Source organism: Lontra canadensis, unplaced genomic scaffold, assembly GCF_010015895.1.
Source record: "Lontra canadensis isolate GAN:19392208 unplaced genomic scaffold, GSC_riverotter_1.0 scaffold3, whole genome shotgun sequence".
NCBI classification, from domain to species: domain Eukaryota; kingdom Metazoa; phylum Chordata; class Mammalia; order Carnivora; family Mustelidae; genus Lontra; species Lontra canadensis.
In genome coordinates, this window is record NW_022630997.1 from 41,595,812 (window position 1) to 41,615,137 (window position 19,326).

General features: G+C 33.8%; 1 protein-coding gene across 3 annotated transcripts in view; it reads right to left on the reverse strand.

The window, feature by feature from the left end:
- The window catches only part of ADK (adenosine kinase), a 517,994-nt gene that overhangs the window by 330,781 nt on the left and 167,887 nt on the right, over positions 1 to 19,326 (reverse strand). For all 3 annotated transcript variants that reach the window (XM_032839711.1, XM_032839713.1, XM_032839712.1), the window contains one exon: positions 9,053 to 9,131. In XM_032839711.1, the coding sequence (XP_032695602.1) occupies positions 9,053 to 9,131 (79 nt within the window). The remainder of the gene's footprint in view (positions 1 to 9,052; positions 9,132 to 19,326) is intronic.

A 19,326-nucleotide genomic window follows, 5' to 3' on the forward strand; every position in this document is an offset into this window, starting at 1 on the left:
AATTTTAATTTCTAGATAACTATGACTCTGTTGGAAATGCCACATGGTTCTTGAAATACCAGCTTTACAATTTTTGGTTCAACATGTTTCTATTCATCCAAATATAACTCTTGAAACTTAAAAACAAAAATAGATTTTAGGAACTCAATGTACATAGTTCAGGAAAGCTTTAAAACACAATTCTTGGGACTAGTTCCCAAGATGATGTTTGCATCAAAGAAAAAAACAAAGCACTCCCCCTCTCCTCCAGGTGAAATCCTGTATAATTATATAAATATAAACACTGGTACTTAGTTCTCTCAAAATTTAATTAAAAACAAAACAAAAACCTGGTTAAAATTTCATTAGTAGCTAAATATAAATATGGAAGATTATCTAACTAGGAAAAACATGAGAAATTGGAAAAACCAGAAAGCTGATGATCAGAGAACCAAGTTAGGAATTAAAAGACAGAAATAAAGATCTAAGAATTCAAGAAAAGACCAAGGTAAATGTTTAGTGCTTATGTGAAGAAAAAATTCAGGTCCATTACTGATGGTTTTGTATATATGATTAAGGAAGAAAACCTGTAATTAGAGGCACAGGGTCATCTCTACAACCTAAAAACAAATGAGTTAAAAGGGTAAAGAACATAATACACAAATATAATAGTTTCTATAAAATGACCTGGAATACAGCAATGAAATGAGTATTATTTTATCTCAAAGATCTCTGCTTTAAATCAGAGAAAAATATACTTTATTTACAAAGATGACAATTACTAAAGTAACAGAAAAATGGTTACTTTTTATTATTGAATAGAGAGTCATAAAAATCCACATAGCCTCAACATTTTGGAGGATGAAAGGGAGAAGAAATTTATTCTATTAAAAAGAAAACCAAAATAAGTCAATCAGGGAAAGACAATTATCATATGATCTCCCTGATATGAGGAATTTGAGAGGAAAAAATGAAACAAGATGGGATCAGGAGGTAGACAAACCATAAGAGACTCTTAATCTCACAAAACAAACTGAGGAGGGAGAGGGGTATGGAGAGGGTGGATGGGTTATGGACATTGGGGAGGGTATGTGCTATGGTGAGTGCTACGAAGTGTGCAAGCCCGACGAGTCACAGACCTGTACCCCCGGGGCTAACAATACATTATATGTTAATAAAATATTAAAAGTTAGGGGCGCCTGGGTGGCTCAGTGGGTTAAAGCCTCTGCCTTCGGCTCAAGTCATGATCTCAAGGTCCTGGAATCGAGCCCCACGTTGGGCTCTCTGTTCCGTGGAGAGCCTGCTTCCCCACCCCCCCCGCCCGCCGCCTCGTCTCCACCTGCTTCTCTGCCTACTTGTGATTTCTATCAAATACATTTTTTAAAAATATTTTAAAAAATTAAAAATTAGATTCTAAAAAAGAAAAAAAAAAGAAAACCACAGGTCCAAAATGAAGTCACTTACGTCAAGAGCCCCACATTAGCAAACCAAGACTTAATACCTAACCTAACTACAATTTCAATACCCCCAAGAAGGTAACCTTTTAACCAGTCAACATGGAATTTCCTTGTCAGCACTAGGAAATGTAATGATAGATCTCTTTCATTGCCCTCAGAAGGACAACATTCTTTCCTAATAATTTCCTTTGTTCCATTCCCTTTCTGCTTTTAAAAACTGTTCCTTTTTGGCAGCTCAAGAGAGCTCTCCTTTACTTTTAAGACGGGATGCTGCCTGATTCACAAATTATTTAATAAAGCCAGTTAGATCTTCAATTTCAGTTTTGTTCTTTAACAATGATGATGATCTACTTATAGTTCAGTTAACAAAGGATAAGACACTTACAAGATTTGATTAGATACCCAGAACAAACAATGACAAACTTTTAACTGCAGAACATTAGAAAAATCAGTAAATCAATTTGCAAGAAGCATAAAAACAAGCAAATTTATATAACTTAAAACAACACAGGAAAACCACATGTAGCTGGTCATCAGGCTTCTGAAAAATTCAATAATTCAGAAAAAAACATAAATGTTCAAGGATCAAAAGGTATCTAAACATCAAGGAAAACTGCTGTCCCTGCATGAAAGAAAGAGTTCGTTTACTCAGAACTATATTTAAAATGATGGATACTTGATTTTCCCTGACAACCTCCAATTCTTCCCAAATTGAAGCTGACTGTAAGAAGTGCAGAGAGTATGTGAAAACACTCAAAATCTCAAACATATAGACAAGTCAAAACTGAAGTCTTCTAAGGAAGAGGGGAAAACCTCTAATAAGGAGATGAATCAGAAGTTCCAGTTAAAACACCTGATTCTAATTCTATTTTGCTTAGTGATTTATCATGGCATTTTTGTCTATCTTAATCAGAATCCTCATTAAAGGACAAGACAAGACCACATTGTCTTGTCTAATAAGCTGTTGCAAGGATCTAAAAAATAAGGATTACAACGAAGCAATATAGGTAAGTTAAGTAGGCCAGGTTTAAGAAAACCAACAGCTCCAGTGTGGAAAAAGAAAACAATAGGCCACTGGCCTTAATGTAGAGTAACCAAGATTTTAGAACACTGACCCAAGAATGACATACCAGACCAAATATATATAATGATATAATAAATAATTATGGAGCAAACTAGTAGACAGCTCAAAACTCATTCAACAGAAACATTAAAAAAAAAAAAAATCACCAAGCAGACCAACATATGTATTATAGAAATCCAAAAATTTCTATAGAAAGAGAGAAACATAGGGGAAAAAAAATCTGAAAACACAATGGCCTAAAATTTCCCAAATTTGATGAAATACATGAATTTACACATTAAAGCCCAATGAACTCCATGGAAGAAAATCAAAGAGATCCATACTAAAAACGTGAGCAAATTATCAAAGACAAAAAAAGAATCTTAAAAACAGAGTGAGAGAAGTGACTTTTCATGACTAAGGGGTCCTCAATAAGATTACAAGCTGATTTCTCATCAGTAACAATGGAGGACACAAAGCAGTGAGATGACATATAAACTGCTAAAAGAAAGGTCAGCCAACAGTTAGGTATCCAGCAAAACTACCCTTTATGAATAAAGAAGAAATTAAGGCATTCCCATATTTTAAAAAAAGCTTAAGAAGTTTGTTAATAGTAGACTTGTCCTATAAGAAATGATAAAAGGAGTCCTTGAGACTGAAATAAAAGGACACTAGATGGTACCCTGAAGACATAACAAGAAATAAAGAACACTGGTAAAGGTAACTACATAGATAAATATAAAAGCCAGTACTACCACACTTGTGGTTTACAACTCATCTTTTATTCCTGTAGGAATTAAAAGGCAAATGAATGAAATAATAATTATAAATCCATATTAATGGGTACACAATGTATAAACAATTACTGATGATAACGATATAAAGGGGGAGGATGGAAAGACAGAGGAGAGAAGTGTTTGTATGCCAAAGAAACTAAGTTGGTATTATTTAAACTAGATTGTTTTAAGTTTAGTATGTTAATTGCAAGCCCCAAAGTAACCACTAAGAAAATAATTGAAACACATACACAAGAGGAAATAAGAAAATCAAAATGGTACACTACCAAAAATAAAAAACATAAAAATGAGTACTTGACATGCTCTGAATTGTGTCCTACCCAAATTCCTATGTTGAAGCCCTAAGCCCCAGAAGTTAAGAATGCAACTATTATTTAGAGATAGGGTCTTTAAGTTAAAATGAGGCCCTTATGGTGGATCCTAAGCCAATTTTACCATTGTCATTATAAAAATAGATACAAACACAGAGAGAGATACCAGGGGTAAGCAGAGTGACAATTATGTGAAGAGAGAGCCTACAGGAGAGAGGATTCAGAAGAAATCAAAGCTGGGACATATGGGTGGTTCAGCTGGTTGAGCGGCTGGTTTCCACCCAGGTCATGATCTTGGGGTTGTGGGATTGGGGCCCCCCAAGTGGGGCTGGGGCTCCATGAAGACTGCTTGGGATTCTTCTCTCCCTCCCACTCTGTCCCTTCCCCTGATCCTGTGCATGTCCAGTGCACACATGTGCTCACTCTCTCTTTCTCAAATAAATAAAATCATTTTTTAAAAGATTTTATGTATTTATTTGAGAGAGAGAGAGTGAGAGAGATAATGAGAGGGGAGAAGGTGAGAGGGAGAAGCAGACTCCCTGCGGAGCTGGGAGTCCGATGCGGGACTCGATCCCGGGAGTCCGTGATCATGACCTAAGCCGAAGGCAGTGGCTTAACCAAATGAGCCACCCAGGCACCCCTAAATAAAATCTTAAAAAAAAAAAAATAAGTAGAAGAAATCAAAGCTGCTAACACCTTAATCTTGGACTTCTAATATTCAGAACTCTGATTAAACAAATTTCTCTTGGGTAACCACTCAGTCTCTGGTATTGCTATGGCATCCTGAAAAAACCACTACAGACCTATTTGAAAGTATATATTATTCTGTATTATTTACTTTTCTGTTATGTAAGTGCTACTTTTAAACAATAGGAGCAATTAACAGTGGAAATTAGCAATTTTTAAAAGTTGGGCTAATTAAATAATATGTATGAGAAAATATAATAATCATTATTTTCGTTTGTTAAATACGGCAACTTAAACTTTTTAAATTCTTTATATTGGAATTTAAATTTTATAGACTATATTGTATATTCTTAATGTATACAAACGAAAGATTTTTTTTAAAATAAGATTAAAAACAGTTGGATTAACAGTTTTATGTTTGTGTCTCCTTTCCAATAACACTTCTCTGAACTAAATAGAACCATTAGGACAGCCTTCTTTTTACTGTGGTAAAACTGAATATAGTTCAATATAAACTTCATTTTGACTGCTCTGCCTATATCAAAGCCATATTCTTGGTGTCAGTCCTGTGATGATATAAAGCTAAATATCTCTCAGTAAAAGCATTTGAGCATGGAATACCTAGGATTGTACTTACTAGCAATGGCAGGTAGTTAGATATGTTAAAATTAGTTTCAAACTCTACAAAATATCCACCTACTTTGAATCTAAATGCTTGTTGCATATTCCAACTGTTTATCAATCATGTCCTTTGGATTGATGGATTAAATTATATATGCTTTCCATGTGTAAAATGAACATCATTTCAGAAGCACACTGGTAATTTCAATTTATACTGTCAAAGTTGCAATCCAAATGAGTTACAGTTTTAGTAAAGAAATTGAGAAGGTCTTATTTAATTTGGCTGCCCTTTCGTGGTGACTTTTTTTCCCCCACCTTGAGTTATGAAGCAGTCAAATCACACAAAAATGAGACATTTGTTTGTTGTGCAAGTTTTTTCTAGTCTCCGTATGGCTTCTTCAAATACCATCAAACACTTTTGGAGAAATGGCATATAAATTTCTGTTTCAGTAAAATCTTTTTCTCCATTCTCATCCTCAGTGTATTGCCAAATTAGACAAGGACATTCTTCTTGTCTCACACTTTAAAAATATTTTACTGCAGGATATCTTTTCTAAGTCCAACAACAATTATAGCCATTTTTAAGGCACATGTCCAAGGCGGCTACCTCCTTCCATTTCTTTATGTTCAAAAATCACATTAAGTGAACCTGTACATATTGAGAAAACTGAAGTATCCCAAAACCTTCACTATGAAAGCATCAATATCACAGGTAAGCAAATCATACCACTTTCTGGAAGTGGTATATACAAGGGGTGCAGAATACTTTTCAGATAAGATTTTTACATTTTCATTAAAGAGAAGTTTACAATGAATGAAATTTTACAAAATTTAAATTTACACTGTCAAACATGCAGGTGAGGAAAGTCTAGAATTGTATTTGGACATCTCAACAATATTGTTTTATATTGCCTGTGGTTGCATTAAAATCTCCAAAAATTTATCAAATCAAAGTATCAAAGACCTAATGAGAACATTTTCTTGTTGACATGATTTGCAATATCAATTGATATATGAAAGTATGGTTGTTGGTCAGATCAGACAGAATGAGCTCTACACTGATTGTAAAGTGTTAACGTTTACTCTCTGTACGACTTTTAGTTTGTCTTTCATAGAAGTGTTGATCTTTGCAAATAATGCCCCGTTTCAATGTTTCTGCACATTTTTCCATGGCTACCATGTAAGGTATTATTAAACCATGGAACAGGGAGAAACCCACTTAAACCTAGTATTGTGTAGGAAAATTACCTTGAAACAGTTATAGCCTCCAAATACGTAAACATGCCAGCCATCCCAAAAGGAAAAGGGCCTACCAACTAAATGCAGAGGTTGATACTACACATTTACCCATTAAACAAACAAACAAACAAAAAACAGCAAGAAGCAAGGGGAAAAGCTAAGAATCCTAGTGTAATGAGTCAGGAGGCAATCAAGTTATAGGGATTTCACTAGCTGAATGTTCAAATGACCTGTCTACTTACCTCATCAGGCTCCTCTGATGATGATGGCGTACTTATGAAAAGACAGTCACAGTTTAAGCAAGGCTCCACAAACAGTAGTGCTTAGGATCACACATACACACTCTACTTGTTTTCTGAGAGAAACTCAAGAGCAAAAAGGCTAAAGCTTGATAATTGGTCTGCTGAGCAGTCAAGGTTTTATTTGCCTTTCCTGGGTAGTGTGTATGGGGCCAGAATGAGAACATACTAAGTGTCACTAACAAGGTGTCTATTTGGGGTGATATAACTACTAGCCCAGTGGTATATGCTCTTGATACAGTTTTCCAACCCTTTCTATAAGTGATATTCTGATCTGTTACAATTCAGTTTTCTTTAGTCTAACCTTAGCAGTCTTGCAGGTTACAAACTTACTTGCTATTTATATACAGCACATCAGATTTGCCTATTTCCCAAGATACTTGAATATTTATTGTCTATACTTTAAAACAAGTCCTATGACTGGCTCAGTCTTATAACCTATCAGTTCACAATATATGAATCCCATCCACCTGTTTTTTTTTTCTTGTTTACAGAAGACTGAATATTTTTAAAATATTTATTACATAAAACACACATAGATACAGAAAATACATATTTCACATGGTATATATGATTAAGAACTATGTAGAATTATAAAGTGATCTATGAAAACTTAGATGATCACTGATTTTACCCTTTGAATAGATCTTATCCTATTTCAGAGCTATAGTTCACAGCATTTGGCAGACATTCAGTTAGTGTAGCTCTACTGAGTTGTTAGCTGCTACCTAATACTTGCTTCTTTAATAATGTAGAGTGATTGAAACAATGGAAACCTATAATCCAGTTGTTTGCTAGAGTGAAGGAGGACTCAAATGGCTAAGAAAAGTCCCAAACCAACCAAACGCTAACACAAAACAAAACCTAATACTTTCCCTGGTAGGCTATATCCCTTTCAACTCCTTTCTGTTGTATTTGCCTACACTTTTTAGACCGCTCTAAGCTCAAACTCAATGTCCTCAATGAACAAGACTATATCAGAATTAGATACAACTAAGATTCTATCAGTGTCGTTCACTCTAAGGCTCTATTTTTTTCAGATTTTTCTCAAAATTTAGACTAGAGAGCTTAAGTTACCAGTTACTACCTAGCACAATGACAAGCACATAGCAGACACTCAATAAGTATGCCTTTTAATCTACAAATGAATCATTTTTTCCTATTATTGTCTGCCAAGGAAAATCTGAGAAATCATCTTTCTAAAGGAAAGTACTTCTAATGTACTATTTTTGAAAACTATGTGGCTATCCTAGACATAAATTATAATTTGGCAATTATGTAGTTGGATCATCAGTCAGATGGAAAGGAAATGCAGTCTCAAAATATTAGGGGAAATGAAAAGCAAAACAAGATGTTCAATTGAGAGCTAGATTGGAATTACTATTTTTAAGTGGATGAGAGCCACAATTCTGGTTGTCCAGTCCATAAATGGGTAAATTTAAGTTTTGTTAAAATGAAAAACATTCAGAAAAATGGCAAAACAAGCAAACAAACAAACAAAAAAAAGCCTTCAACCCTAGTGGTTTCCAAGCTTTCTTTTTAAAAGTAGTACAATTCTTATAAACATTATCACATTAATCCTTACAACTTCCAAGATAAGCTTTAACTACCACATTTACAGATGAAAGGCCAAGGAAAACTGAGTACATTGTTCATAGCTTCAAGGGCAGTAAAGTGACAAAGCTTGAACACAAACCCAGTTCTAATGCACTCGCAGGGTCCCAAGAATAAGCCCATGCTCTTAAGCTGTTCTGTTGCCTCATTGCTGAATAAGCAAATGAAATCTTTAACTTGAATCATGCTGGTATCATTGCCTACCAAAGAATTTCTACGAACTATTTTTAAATTTATTTTTTAATTGTAGAAAAACAGACATACATAAAATTTACCTTTTTAATCAGTTTTAAGTGTATAGTGCAGTGGCATTAAGTACATTCACATTGTTGAAAAATCATCACCACTATCCATCTCTAGAACAGCTTTTCATCTTGTAAAACTGAAACTCTAATCATTAAGCAGTTAACTCTCCCTTCTTGCTAACCCTTGGCAATCACCATTCCACTTTCCATCTCTATGAATCTGACAACCTGAGGTATCTTATATAAGGAGAATCATCAGTACTCAGACTTTTGTGACTAGGTTATTTCACTAAGCATAATACCCTCAAGATTCATCTATGTTGTACTATGTGTCACAATTTCCTTCCTTTTATAGCTCTGTATTTTCTTTTAAGCTATTGTGAATAATGCTGCTATGAAGACGGGTATACAAATATCTCTTCAAGACCCTTCTTCCAAATCTTCTGGGTATGTAATCTATCTTAGTCTGCTCAGGATACCATAATGAGTTACCATAGACTGGATGGCATAAACAATAGAAATCTATTTCTCACTGTTTTGAAGGCTTGGAAATCCAAGATCCCGGTACAATTTGGTTCCTGGAGATGACGCTCCTGCTGGCTTGTAATTTTTGTTAATTAGATGGGCAGTGATTGTTAAAAACCCAATTAAAAACCGACAAAACAATTCTATAGCAATAAAATACAGTCTAGAGTCATTTTGAATTCATTTCTTTATAACTTTTAAAATAATTAACCAACCTGTGCCACTTTCATTGAATTCTGGGTAGAGCCACCAGCATGATATTCGACCTTGAATTTTTTTATAAGTTCATCAAACCTACAAAGAAATCACAGTAGAAAAAAGATAGGATCTGTCAGTTGTCACAATGAACTTCTCTGATTAGAAGTACATTAAATCACAATTACTAAAATACTTTGAATTACATAATTATGTTGTAAGAATTGAAATATGGATGAAAACCTTTGCTGAATTTCAATACTTATGAAATTTCTTGCACAAATCTATAATTATAAAAATTTAAAATATATAAGCTGTCCATAATTAACCATTAAACTAAAAAAGGTAAAAATAAAAATTCACAATTATAAGTAATGCATATTTTCCCATGTTAAGTGTTCTCTAAATTCCTTACAAATATATATTGTAATAACTTTAAAGTTCTAGATATCATAAAGACAATCAGCTTATAATTTAAAGAACTGGGAAAATACATTGGGTTGATTCTAAGCAAGTTGCTTGGTGATGTGATTTCTGTATCTGCCAAACAAAAGCACAGAGAGAAATGATTTAAAGCTTTGATACTTCATTATTTTGGCATCTGACAAAAGCTATAGAACTTCTTTCCAGAATAATATGTACATTCACTACACGTGAAGCTTTCCATTTAACACGATCCATGTACATCCCTCCTACTACAATATCCAGCCAAAGGACTATGGACAATGATTTGAATAAATCTCTAATTAGAGGGCACTTATTAATCTGGATCTCAAATCAATACTCCCTACATGTCTCTAGCATGTTAGAGTCTGTGGGAGAAACCCAAGGGGCATAAATATGTAATTTAATTTCAAAAGGCTAACAAGCTTTAGAGGAACAAAAAGATGAATACATATGAGAAAATTAGAAAACATCAAATTATTGAATAACAGAATATAGGCAATGTAGGTAGCAAGTGCTACAGGAGGTTGGTTGAAAAAGAGAGAGATTGGGATATGAGTAGAATATTCAAGGAAACTTTCAGTCTTGAAAAGTATTTTTAAACCTTTAAAAACTTTAAATATAGGAGTAGATCCTTTCACTGAAATGAAACATTTTGCAGAACCTCAAAATAAAAAAAGACAAATATAGAGATAGCTATATTAGGAATAAGAAAAATGGAGTTATACCCACTCCATACCTCCAACTGCCTTGGAATTCTATCTGTAAAACCCTGAGATGCCTATAAACACAATTAGCAAACCTGCCCAGAACTCTGACAGCAGGATTTGTGTACCACTGACAATACTAACGTAATAATAACAGTAGAGAAGGCAAAGTATATAGGCACAGATGCAGAGGTGGGTAGTTGCAGTAGGTCAAGGGAAGTTCTCTTCTCCTTTGTCTAAACTAGGTATCACTTAAAGAGATACTAGAGATTAGAGGAGAAAGGGAGAGTGACTGGATAAAGTAATCATACAGTGATCAATTGCTATCCCTCCACTTTCAAAAACCAATTCCTCCAAAGGTTTTGGATCATATTTGTAATGAGTTGAATTACAAATGGGTGATGTCCAAAAAGACATTTCCCCCAGAACCAGTGAATGTAACCTTATTTGGAAAAAAGAGTCTTTGCAGATACAAGATAAGGTTCTTGTAAGAGCATGTCTCCTGTATTACCCAGGCAGGCTCTAAATCCAGTAACAAGTCTTCTTATAATAGAAGAGGAGACACATAGGAGAAGATCATGTGAAGACGGAGTCAAAGAGTACGTGATAAGCCATAAGCCAAAAGCCAAGGAATGCCAAAACCTAGAAGAGGCAAGAAGGATTCTCCCCTAGACTCTTCAGAAGGAACACAGCCATGCCAACCCCCTTAATTCAGATGCCTACCCTCCAGAACTGTCAGAGAATGGATTTTGTTACAAGCTCCCTACTTTATGCAAGTTACAGCAATACCATCCTTTCTCCTTAAGTTATAGCCTTCTTTAATCTATCATCAATTTCTCCCTTCAAACAACTACTAATGAAATAGCTATAATATTTTGGGGGGAATGAGATGGGCCTAAATTTGTTATAGTTACTAAAATCATAATAAACCAACTAAAGTATATTACTAAGAACTTAGGAAAGTTTAATGGAAAATATAAAATGAAATGTCTCTCTTGTAAGGCATACAACATACTGCTCAACAGCAATCTGACTACACATCAGAATGCAGGTTGTACTACTTCCTGTGTGTTCTTGGCCACATCTATGAATCCTCTGTGTTTCACTTTCCAAAGAGCAAAGTAAACAGGAGCTAAATAGCACCCACCTCATAAACTTGTGGTAAGCATTAAAAAAATTATGATTTGAATAAAATGTTTCAAACAATAACTTTAGGCATGCAATATGTATTCTATAAATGTTAGCTCTGGAACCTAACCCTAAAACCTCAAAGGGTTCTGAGTACCCATAAGTTTTAGGAAAACTGAGCAATAGTTAAATAGTCTTCTTTCTTTCAAATATATCAAGGCCTTTAATATCCTGATATGCACATTAACATTCAAGATGGATATAGTACACACACTTCCTAAGCTTATTTGGTCATGTAATCCTTTTTCTCCAGATCATCTAATAGAATTAATGTTTTTTAAACCAGAAAAATCTAGAACCATATTGGTCTAATAAGGTAGCTACTGCCCTCCTCTAGCTATAGACATTCAAATTAAAGCTAATAAAGTATAATAAAACTTAAAATTCAGTTCATCAGTCACACCAGCCACGTTTCAAGTGCTCAACAGCCACTTGTATATAGTGGTTATCATACCAGATACGCAAATAAAGAAAATCCCACTCTTACACAAAAGTACTATTGGATGGTACAGGGAGTGTTCAATAACAATAAAGTAAAACAGAATAGAAGTTTTTACTAAAAATAAACAACAGAGTAAACATGATCAATTTTAGAGATGAAATGGACCTAAAAGAATGCCTTCCTTTAAGAAGTGGGAAAAAGTTGGGGGCTCCTGGCTGGCTCAGTCAGTTGAGCTTGTGACTCTTAATCTTGGGGTCATGGGTTCAAGTCCCACATTGGGTGTAGAGATTACTTTAAAAAAAAAAAAAAAAGAAAGAAAAGAAAAGAAAAACAGAAATGGGAAAAGTTAGGTATAAAGTTTGAGTGGATTGCCAAACAGAGGTCACATATGGCACAATAGTGAATCAAAATCAGAACCCTAGTATCAAAATTACTTGTTAATTATAAACACACAAAAATCAGTGTATAATTCTCCTCATTCCAGCCAATGAAGAGAGTTTTTTTGTAGAAACCAAATTTGTGTTTATTAACATTACTTTTGGAATCAGTTCAAGAGGTACAAAAATATCAGGACCTCACATGTCAAGATGGTTGATGAAGCATATGTTTGCTTCCTCTTCCAAGTCTTACTGGATGTCAAAAAACATGTTTTATATATATTTATACATATATATATACATGAACAAATATATAACAGCACCATTAAGCAAGTGGAGGCCACACACAGACCATAAACTTGAAAAATAATAAATCTAGCTTAACAGAAAGAAAATAAAATAGCATTGACAAAGCTATTATATTTATATTTATATAGGAGACATAAAAATGAGAGTAATTCCTTTACATACTACTTGGAATATGGTCCAACTGCTTCTACCTTATCCACAAGAGTAAAATGTTTTTATATATTCCAATCTGTTGTTGTAAAGTCTTTCATATCCTGATAATTATGTAACTTTTTAGCCTACATGACAATTTTTTTTTAAATTTTTTTGTAACAGCTTTATTGAGATACAATTCACATACCATACAATTCACTCATTTAAAGTCTATAATCCAATCATTTTAAATATATTCATAATTGTGCAACCATCACCACTATCAATCTTAGAATATATTCATTAACTTATAAAGAAACCCCCATACTTTTAGTTATCAAAACCAAGTATCTCCATCCTTAAGTAACTTACTATCTCTGTGTTTTTGTCTACTCTGGACATTTCATATAAATGGTATCAAATAATATGTGTATGATTTTGGTGACTAGATTCTTTCACTTAGAATAACGTCATCTGTGTTCATACGTGCTAGAGCATCTATCAGCACTTTATTTCTTTTTATGGCTGAATAACGCTGTGTTATATGGATATAGCACATTTTTTACACTCACCCATCTCTGGACACATAGTTATTTTCATCTTTTGGCTATTATGAATAATACTGTGAGGAACACTCACAAAGTTTTGTGTGGACATGCTATTTTCATTTCTCCTGAGCATGTACCTAGGAGTGGAATTGTTGGGTCAGTTTAACTTCAAACTGTTAATGCTAACTGTTTAACTTTCTGAAGAACTGCTGCACTATAGTCCACTACCTGCCTAATTTTTTCTCAGAGACAATATAGAAAACCTGTCTGCCCAACTATATGAAAAAGAAGTTACCAGAAAATAAGTTTCTATAAATTAGCTTAACCACTGATGAAATTTTTACAAATATCAATAGTTGAAAGGATGCCCTGAACAATAAAATGGATGTGGATTAAAAATAAGATGAAAGTAAAAGAGCTGAAAACACCCAGGAAAAAACCCCCAAATCCGCAGGAAATATAAGAGATGAAAAGTATGAAAGAAAAATTAAGAGGCACAGAGAACGGATCAGGTGGCCCAAGGTCCATTTAAGAAGAATGATGGGAGGGCACCTGGGTGGCTCAGTGGGTTAAAGCTTCTGCCTTCGGCTCAGGTCATGATCCCAGGGTCCTGGGATCGAGCCCTGCATTGGGTTCTCTGCTCCGCGGAAAGCCTGTTTCCTCCTCTCTCTCTGCCTGCCTCTCTGCCTCCTTGTGATCTCTGTCAAATAAATAAATAAAATCTTTAAAAAAAAAAAAAAGAAGAAGAAGAAGAAGAATGATGGGGAGACTAGCGATAAGAAATACTAGAAAAAAAGTTTTCAAAAGAGAACAAATACATAATCTTCAGATTTGTCCAAATATGAAACAATTCTATTAGGAAGGGGACTAGGATCTATACTTGGACAATACCTTGTTCAATTTCAGAACTCCTCATATTAAAAGAAAACCTTAAGAACTTCTAGAGTGAAAAATGACAGATAATCTGAAAAGGAATAAGAATCAGAATACACCAAACTTCTTAAAGAAGACAAGATGCAAAAACAAAAACAAAAAAGTATATTCTACATTAGAAGAAAAAAAGATTTTCCAAATAGAATTCAATATCCACTCACGGTATTAACTTATAAGGGAAAAACAAACTTCACATGTAAGTGTTGTTTTGACTTGCTTTTATAAAAGAAAAATTACTAAATTGGAGGTGTAACAATCAGAAAGAAGCATAAGAAAGAAGACAGCATGAATTATGGGGAAGAAAAAAAAAAGGAATGAAAAAGTGAGAATGAGTGTATGACTTTGGAAAATTAGAGGAATCCAAAAAGAAATTTGAAGAGAGCCCATTACATCTTGTTACATGTAAAATTCTCCCTTAAGTAGCAAAAATTTTAATAACAAAGGAATATAGATTCTATTCTATGAAACCTTCCAATCAAGCTCCTTGGTTCTACAGAGAATAATAGTTACCTCATTATTTGGTAATGAGCTTTTGCTTGGTTTTCAATTTTAGAATCTATGCTGAGATACAACATGTAACATTTAATTACAGTTGCAAACATTTGTAACATTTAATAACATTTATGAAATGTAAAAATATTATATATAACACTGACATTTTGAAGATTCAGAAAGCAGAGAAATGAAAAAGTTTACTAATTTTCTTTCCTTCAGTTAAAGAGTCCCTAAATATCTCAAATATTAATAATCAACTTTTCAAAAGAGGTTTTAAGTATTTGTTTAAAGTCATTAAATCAATCATTAGAAAAATCAAAATATGTAAAAAGCATAAAGAAGGCAATGAGGAAGGAAAAAGAAAAAAGTCTAAGTGCACTATATTCTTCATCTTCCAGCAGAGAATCAATAGACATAAATTTGTTAAAGAATGGGACATAACCACATTAAGTAAATTTATAATGATAAACTAAAAACATTAACTGTTAATATTTGTAGCTCCATGGAGTGGAGAAGGAGGGAAGTTACATTGTTCAGCTTTCTTTAGTTTTTTTATAAATTTCTTAAGGCTATCTAAAATAAATATGCAATTTTTAAAGTTATAAAGTGAACAGTTGTGTGACCTCCAGAATCCTTATCACTATACATACATACATACATACATACATAGACAAACAGATAACAATATATGTATGCTTGACCATCTCTGGGCTCTTAATTCTGACTCATTGATATGTATGTCTACCCTGCACAAACTGCATTTTGTCTTAATTACTATTGTCTTATAAGTCTTAATGAAAAACAAATACCTTTACTTTGTTCTTCTTCATGAGTGCTTTGAAAATTCTTTAAAAAAAAAAAAAGATTTTATTTATTTATTTGACAGAGCTCACAAGTAGGCAGAGAGGCAGGCAGAGAGATAGAGAGAGAAGAGGAGGAAGCAGGCTCCCCGCTGAGCAGGGAGCCCGATGCGGGGCTCCATTCGAGGACCCTGGGATCATGACCTGAGCCAAAGGCAGAGGCTTTAACCCACTGAGCCACCCAGGTGCCCCTGAATATTCTTGGTCCTTTGTACCTCCATATAAATATGTCAATTTCCAAAAAACTGTTTGCAGAGATTTTGACTAGGAGTGCATTAAAAATAGATAGATAGATAGATAGATAGATAGATAGATATGGGAAAGTGATAACCTTTCCAATATTAAACTGTCTAATCCTTGATCACACTGTACATCACAATACATTTATCTAGGTCTCTTATATTTCTCAATTAGTTTCATAACTTTTGCCAAAAATCTTGCATATCTTTTATTAGAGTCACTATTTCATACTTCCTTTGTTTTAGTACTACTGTGATATTTGTTTAAACTTAATTTTTATTTGTTGATGGTATTTAGAAATAGAATTATTTTTTTCTAAAGACTTAATTATTCATTTTAAAGAGAGAGAGCAAGAGTGGGGGAGGGGGGCAGAGAGGGAGAGAAACCCAAACAGACTCTGCACTAAGCATGGAGCCTGACGTGGGGCTTGATCTCACGACCCTGAGATCAGACATGTGCCAAAACCAAGAGTCGGACACTTAACGAACTAAGCCAACCAGCAGCCCCAGAAATATAATTCTTTTTTTTTATAATTCTTTATATAATAATTTTTATCTATCCAGTGGCTATTATCTCTATTTAATTCCAATAATTTATGTTTTTGCCATATATACATAATCATTTGTAAACAATAACTATTTTTTTTTTCTCTCCTTTCTTCCCTCCCCCTCTCTTTTTCTTGCCTTAGTTCAGATTCAGGACCTCCAGCATAACACACACAAATAATAGTGGGTAGTAATAGTTATAAGGGGGCAAACCTAGTCTTATTCCAAATTTTGACCTAATAAATTCTAACGAATCCTGATGAAAGGTAGGTAAATCCATTTCCCAAAGCTAGAAGTCTTAGAGAGAAGTGTTTAATTTTCACTTTATTTTTACTGTATGTATGAACCGCTTCTACTAAAGAGTTAATTTTTTTATATGTTAGACCTGTATCTACTGATATTTCCATATATTTCAATTTAGAAATATTAAGTTATCAAAACACACTATATAATCCAATGATGAAAATAAACCTGTGTATATTACAAACAAAATCCCCCCCCCACACACACTAATCTGGAAAAGTACAACCAAGGTGTTAACAGTGGTTAGCTCCAAAGTAGGAACCAGTATGGATATTGTAGACATTTATTTTGAGTGTGTAATAAGCATATAAACTGCTTTGCAACAAAAATATTTTTTTAAATCTACTTCATTTTATACTGGAAGAACATAACAATTTTCCATACAATTATCTAAAAAGAACTACGTATAGAACAAAGCTGAATAAAAAACATATAGCAGAGAAGTGAGTGATTATGAATGAAAGAAGCAGGGAAAATTTAACATTTGAACTGAATTTGACAGGTAAGGGAGAAAAAATATTCAGAACTGAGGGTAAAACAAAAACATGACATATGCTGAGGAACAATTTAAACACAGAATAAAACATAGGCCAAAATCAAAGTAGTAAAAACTGGCAATGAAAACGGAACTGTCTCTGCCAGGCTAATAAAATTAGACATTATTCACTAGGCAAGCAGAAATTACTAAAATCTGACTGCTAACAGTGTGAAAGGCAGACTTGTTTTTAAAAATGGTGACAGCACTGTTTGGAGGATAATGTAGAATAAGAGAGGCAGACTGTCACCTTTCAAATAGTTCATACCAAAGATGAGCTGTTGAGCTAAGGCACTAGAGAGAAATTAAACTGACGAAGCATTTCTGAGGTTGAAGACATAACATGTGATAAACAGTTTGAAGTGGAAGATGTGGTAGAGCGATGGCAATTCTGAGATTTCTAGATTGGATGACCAGGTGGATGATGCTGAGAAAGGAAATACAAGAGAGAAGAAAATTGTACTGAGCGAAGAGAATTCCTACATAGTGATAAACCAAGAAACATTTCTATTTAGGGAAATGATTCCAATGAGGCAAGATTTGTTGCCTTTTATCTCTTGCAGGGAAAGGATACGTAAGTTACATCTTGGTTTTCTCCATATACTTTTTTAGCTGATACAAAATTTTCTGTTTGTCTATGAATGGTCTACCTTGTCTGGGTCAAAATTGTCAAGGCGGCCAATGGAAAATGCTGGGGAAAGATGAAGGACTGGGTATCTCTAATGAATAAAATAAAAAATTCAGGCTGAAACATTAATGAGCCTCAAAACTCAGAGTATAACTTGATAGGTAAATAATCTAATCAACTGTGTAAAAATCTTAAAAGTTGTTTAGGGATGAAATTGTTTAATAGCTTTATATGTTACGGAAACTTCAACATATTTCCATTATGTGGTGTGTGTGTGTGTGTGTGTGTGTGTATTTTTTTTTTAAAGAGAGGGAGAGGGAGAGAGAGAATTTTAAGCAGGATCCATGTCCAGGGCAGAGCCCAACATAGAGCTCAGTCTCACCACCTGATATCATGCCTTGAGCTGAAACCAAGAGTCAGACTCTTTTTTTTTTTTTTTAAGACTTTATTTATTTATTTGACATAGAGAGAGATCGCAAGTAGGCAGAGAGGCGGGGTGGGGGGAGGGGAAGCAGGTTCCCTTCTCAGCAGAGAGCCTAATGCCAGGCTCGATCCCAGGACCCTGAGACCATGATCTGAGCTCAAGGCAGACACTTAACCCACTGAGCCACCCAGGCGCTCTAAGAGTCAAACTTAAGAGTCTGTCTTAACTGACTGGGCCACCCAGGTGCCTCTCCATTATGTAATTTCTTTTCTGCAGGGAATAAAGTGTGGCAATTTTAGTACCTGATAAATTCATTCTTACTTTCTCCTTTTGGTTAAATTTCTTTGTCTGAATGGAATGGGCATATCAAACACTTCAATCAAATGACTGACAGGAATGAAAGAACAGTAGCTGATCCATTTTCCTACTAGCACTCTATTTGTGAAACCTAAATTAATAAAAATAAACAGCTTTCATAATGTTTAAAAACTTCCTAAAGGAAAAACCGTATTCAGTACTTATCAAACTTCTAGATGACAGATTCCAGATAATGGAAAGAAAAAAAAATAAAAACAAACTTGATAATATAAAAATATTTAAACTTGATATATTTTCTATATGAAAGCAAAACTGAACAAATAAAAAATTTTAAATATAAAGATGTTTAGCAATATGGAAAATGGCTATATTTACTTATATATTTTTAAAAAACATTTTAAATATTATTTTACATATTTTAGTTTTAATTTATTAGTTCAATTTTTAAATGTTCAATTAGTTCAATTTTTAAATGTTGCAATCAGACAACAAAAGAAATAAAAGGCATTCAAAATGGCAAAGAAGAAGTTAGACTTTCATTCTTCGCAGATGACATGATAGTTTATGTGGAAAACCTGAAAGACTCCACCCACAAATTATTAGAACTCATACAATTCAGCAATGGGGCAGGATACAAAATCAATGCATAGAAATCAGTTGCTTTTCTATACACTAATAATGTAACTGTAGAAAGAGAAATTAAGGAATCAATTCCATTCACAATAGCAACAAAAACTGTAAGACACCTAGGAATAAAACTAACCAAAGAGGTAAAGGATCTATACTCTAGAAACTACAGAACACTTATGAAAGAAATTGAGAAAGACACTAAAAGATGGAAAAACATTCCATGCTCATGGACTGGA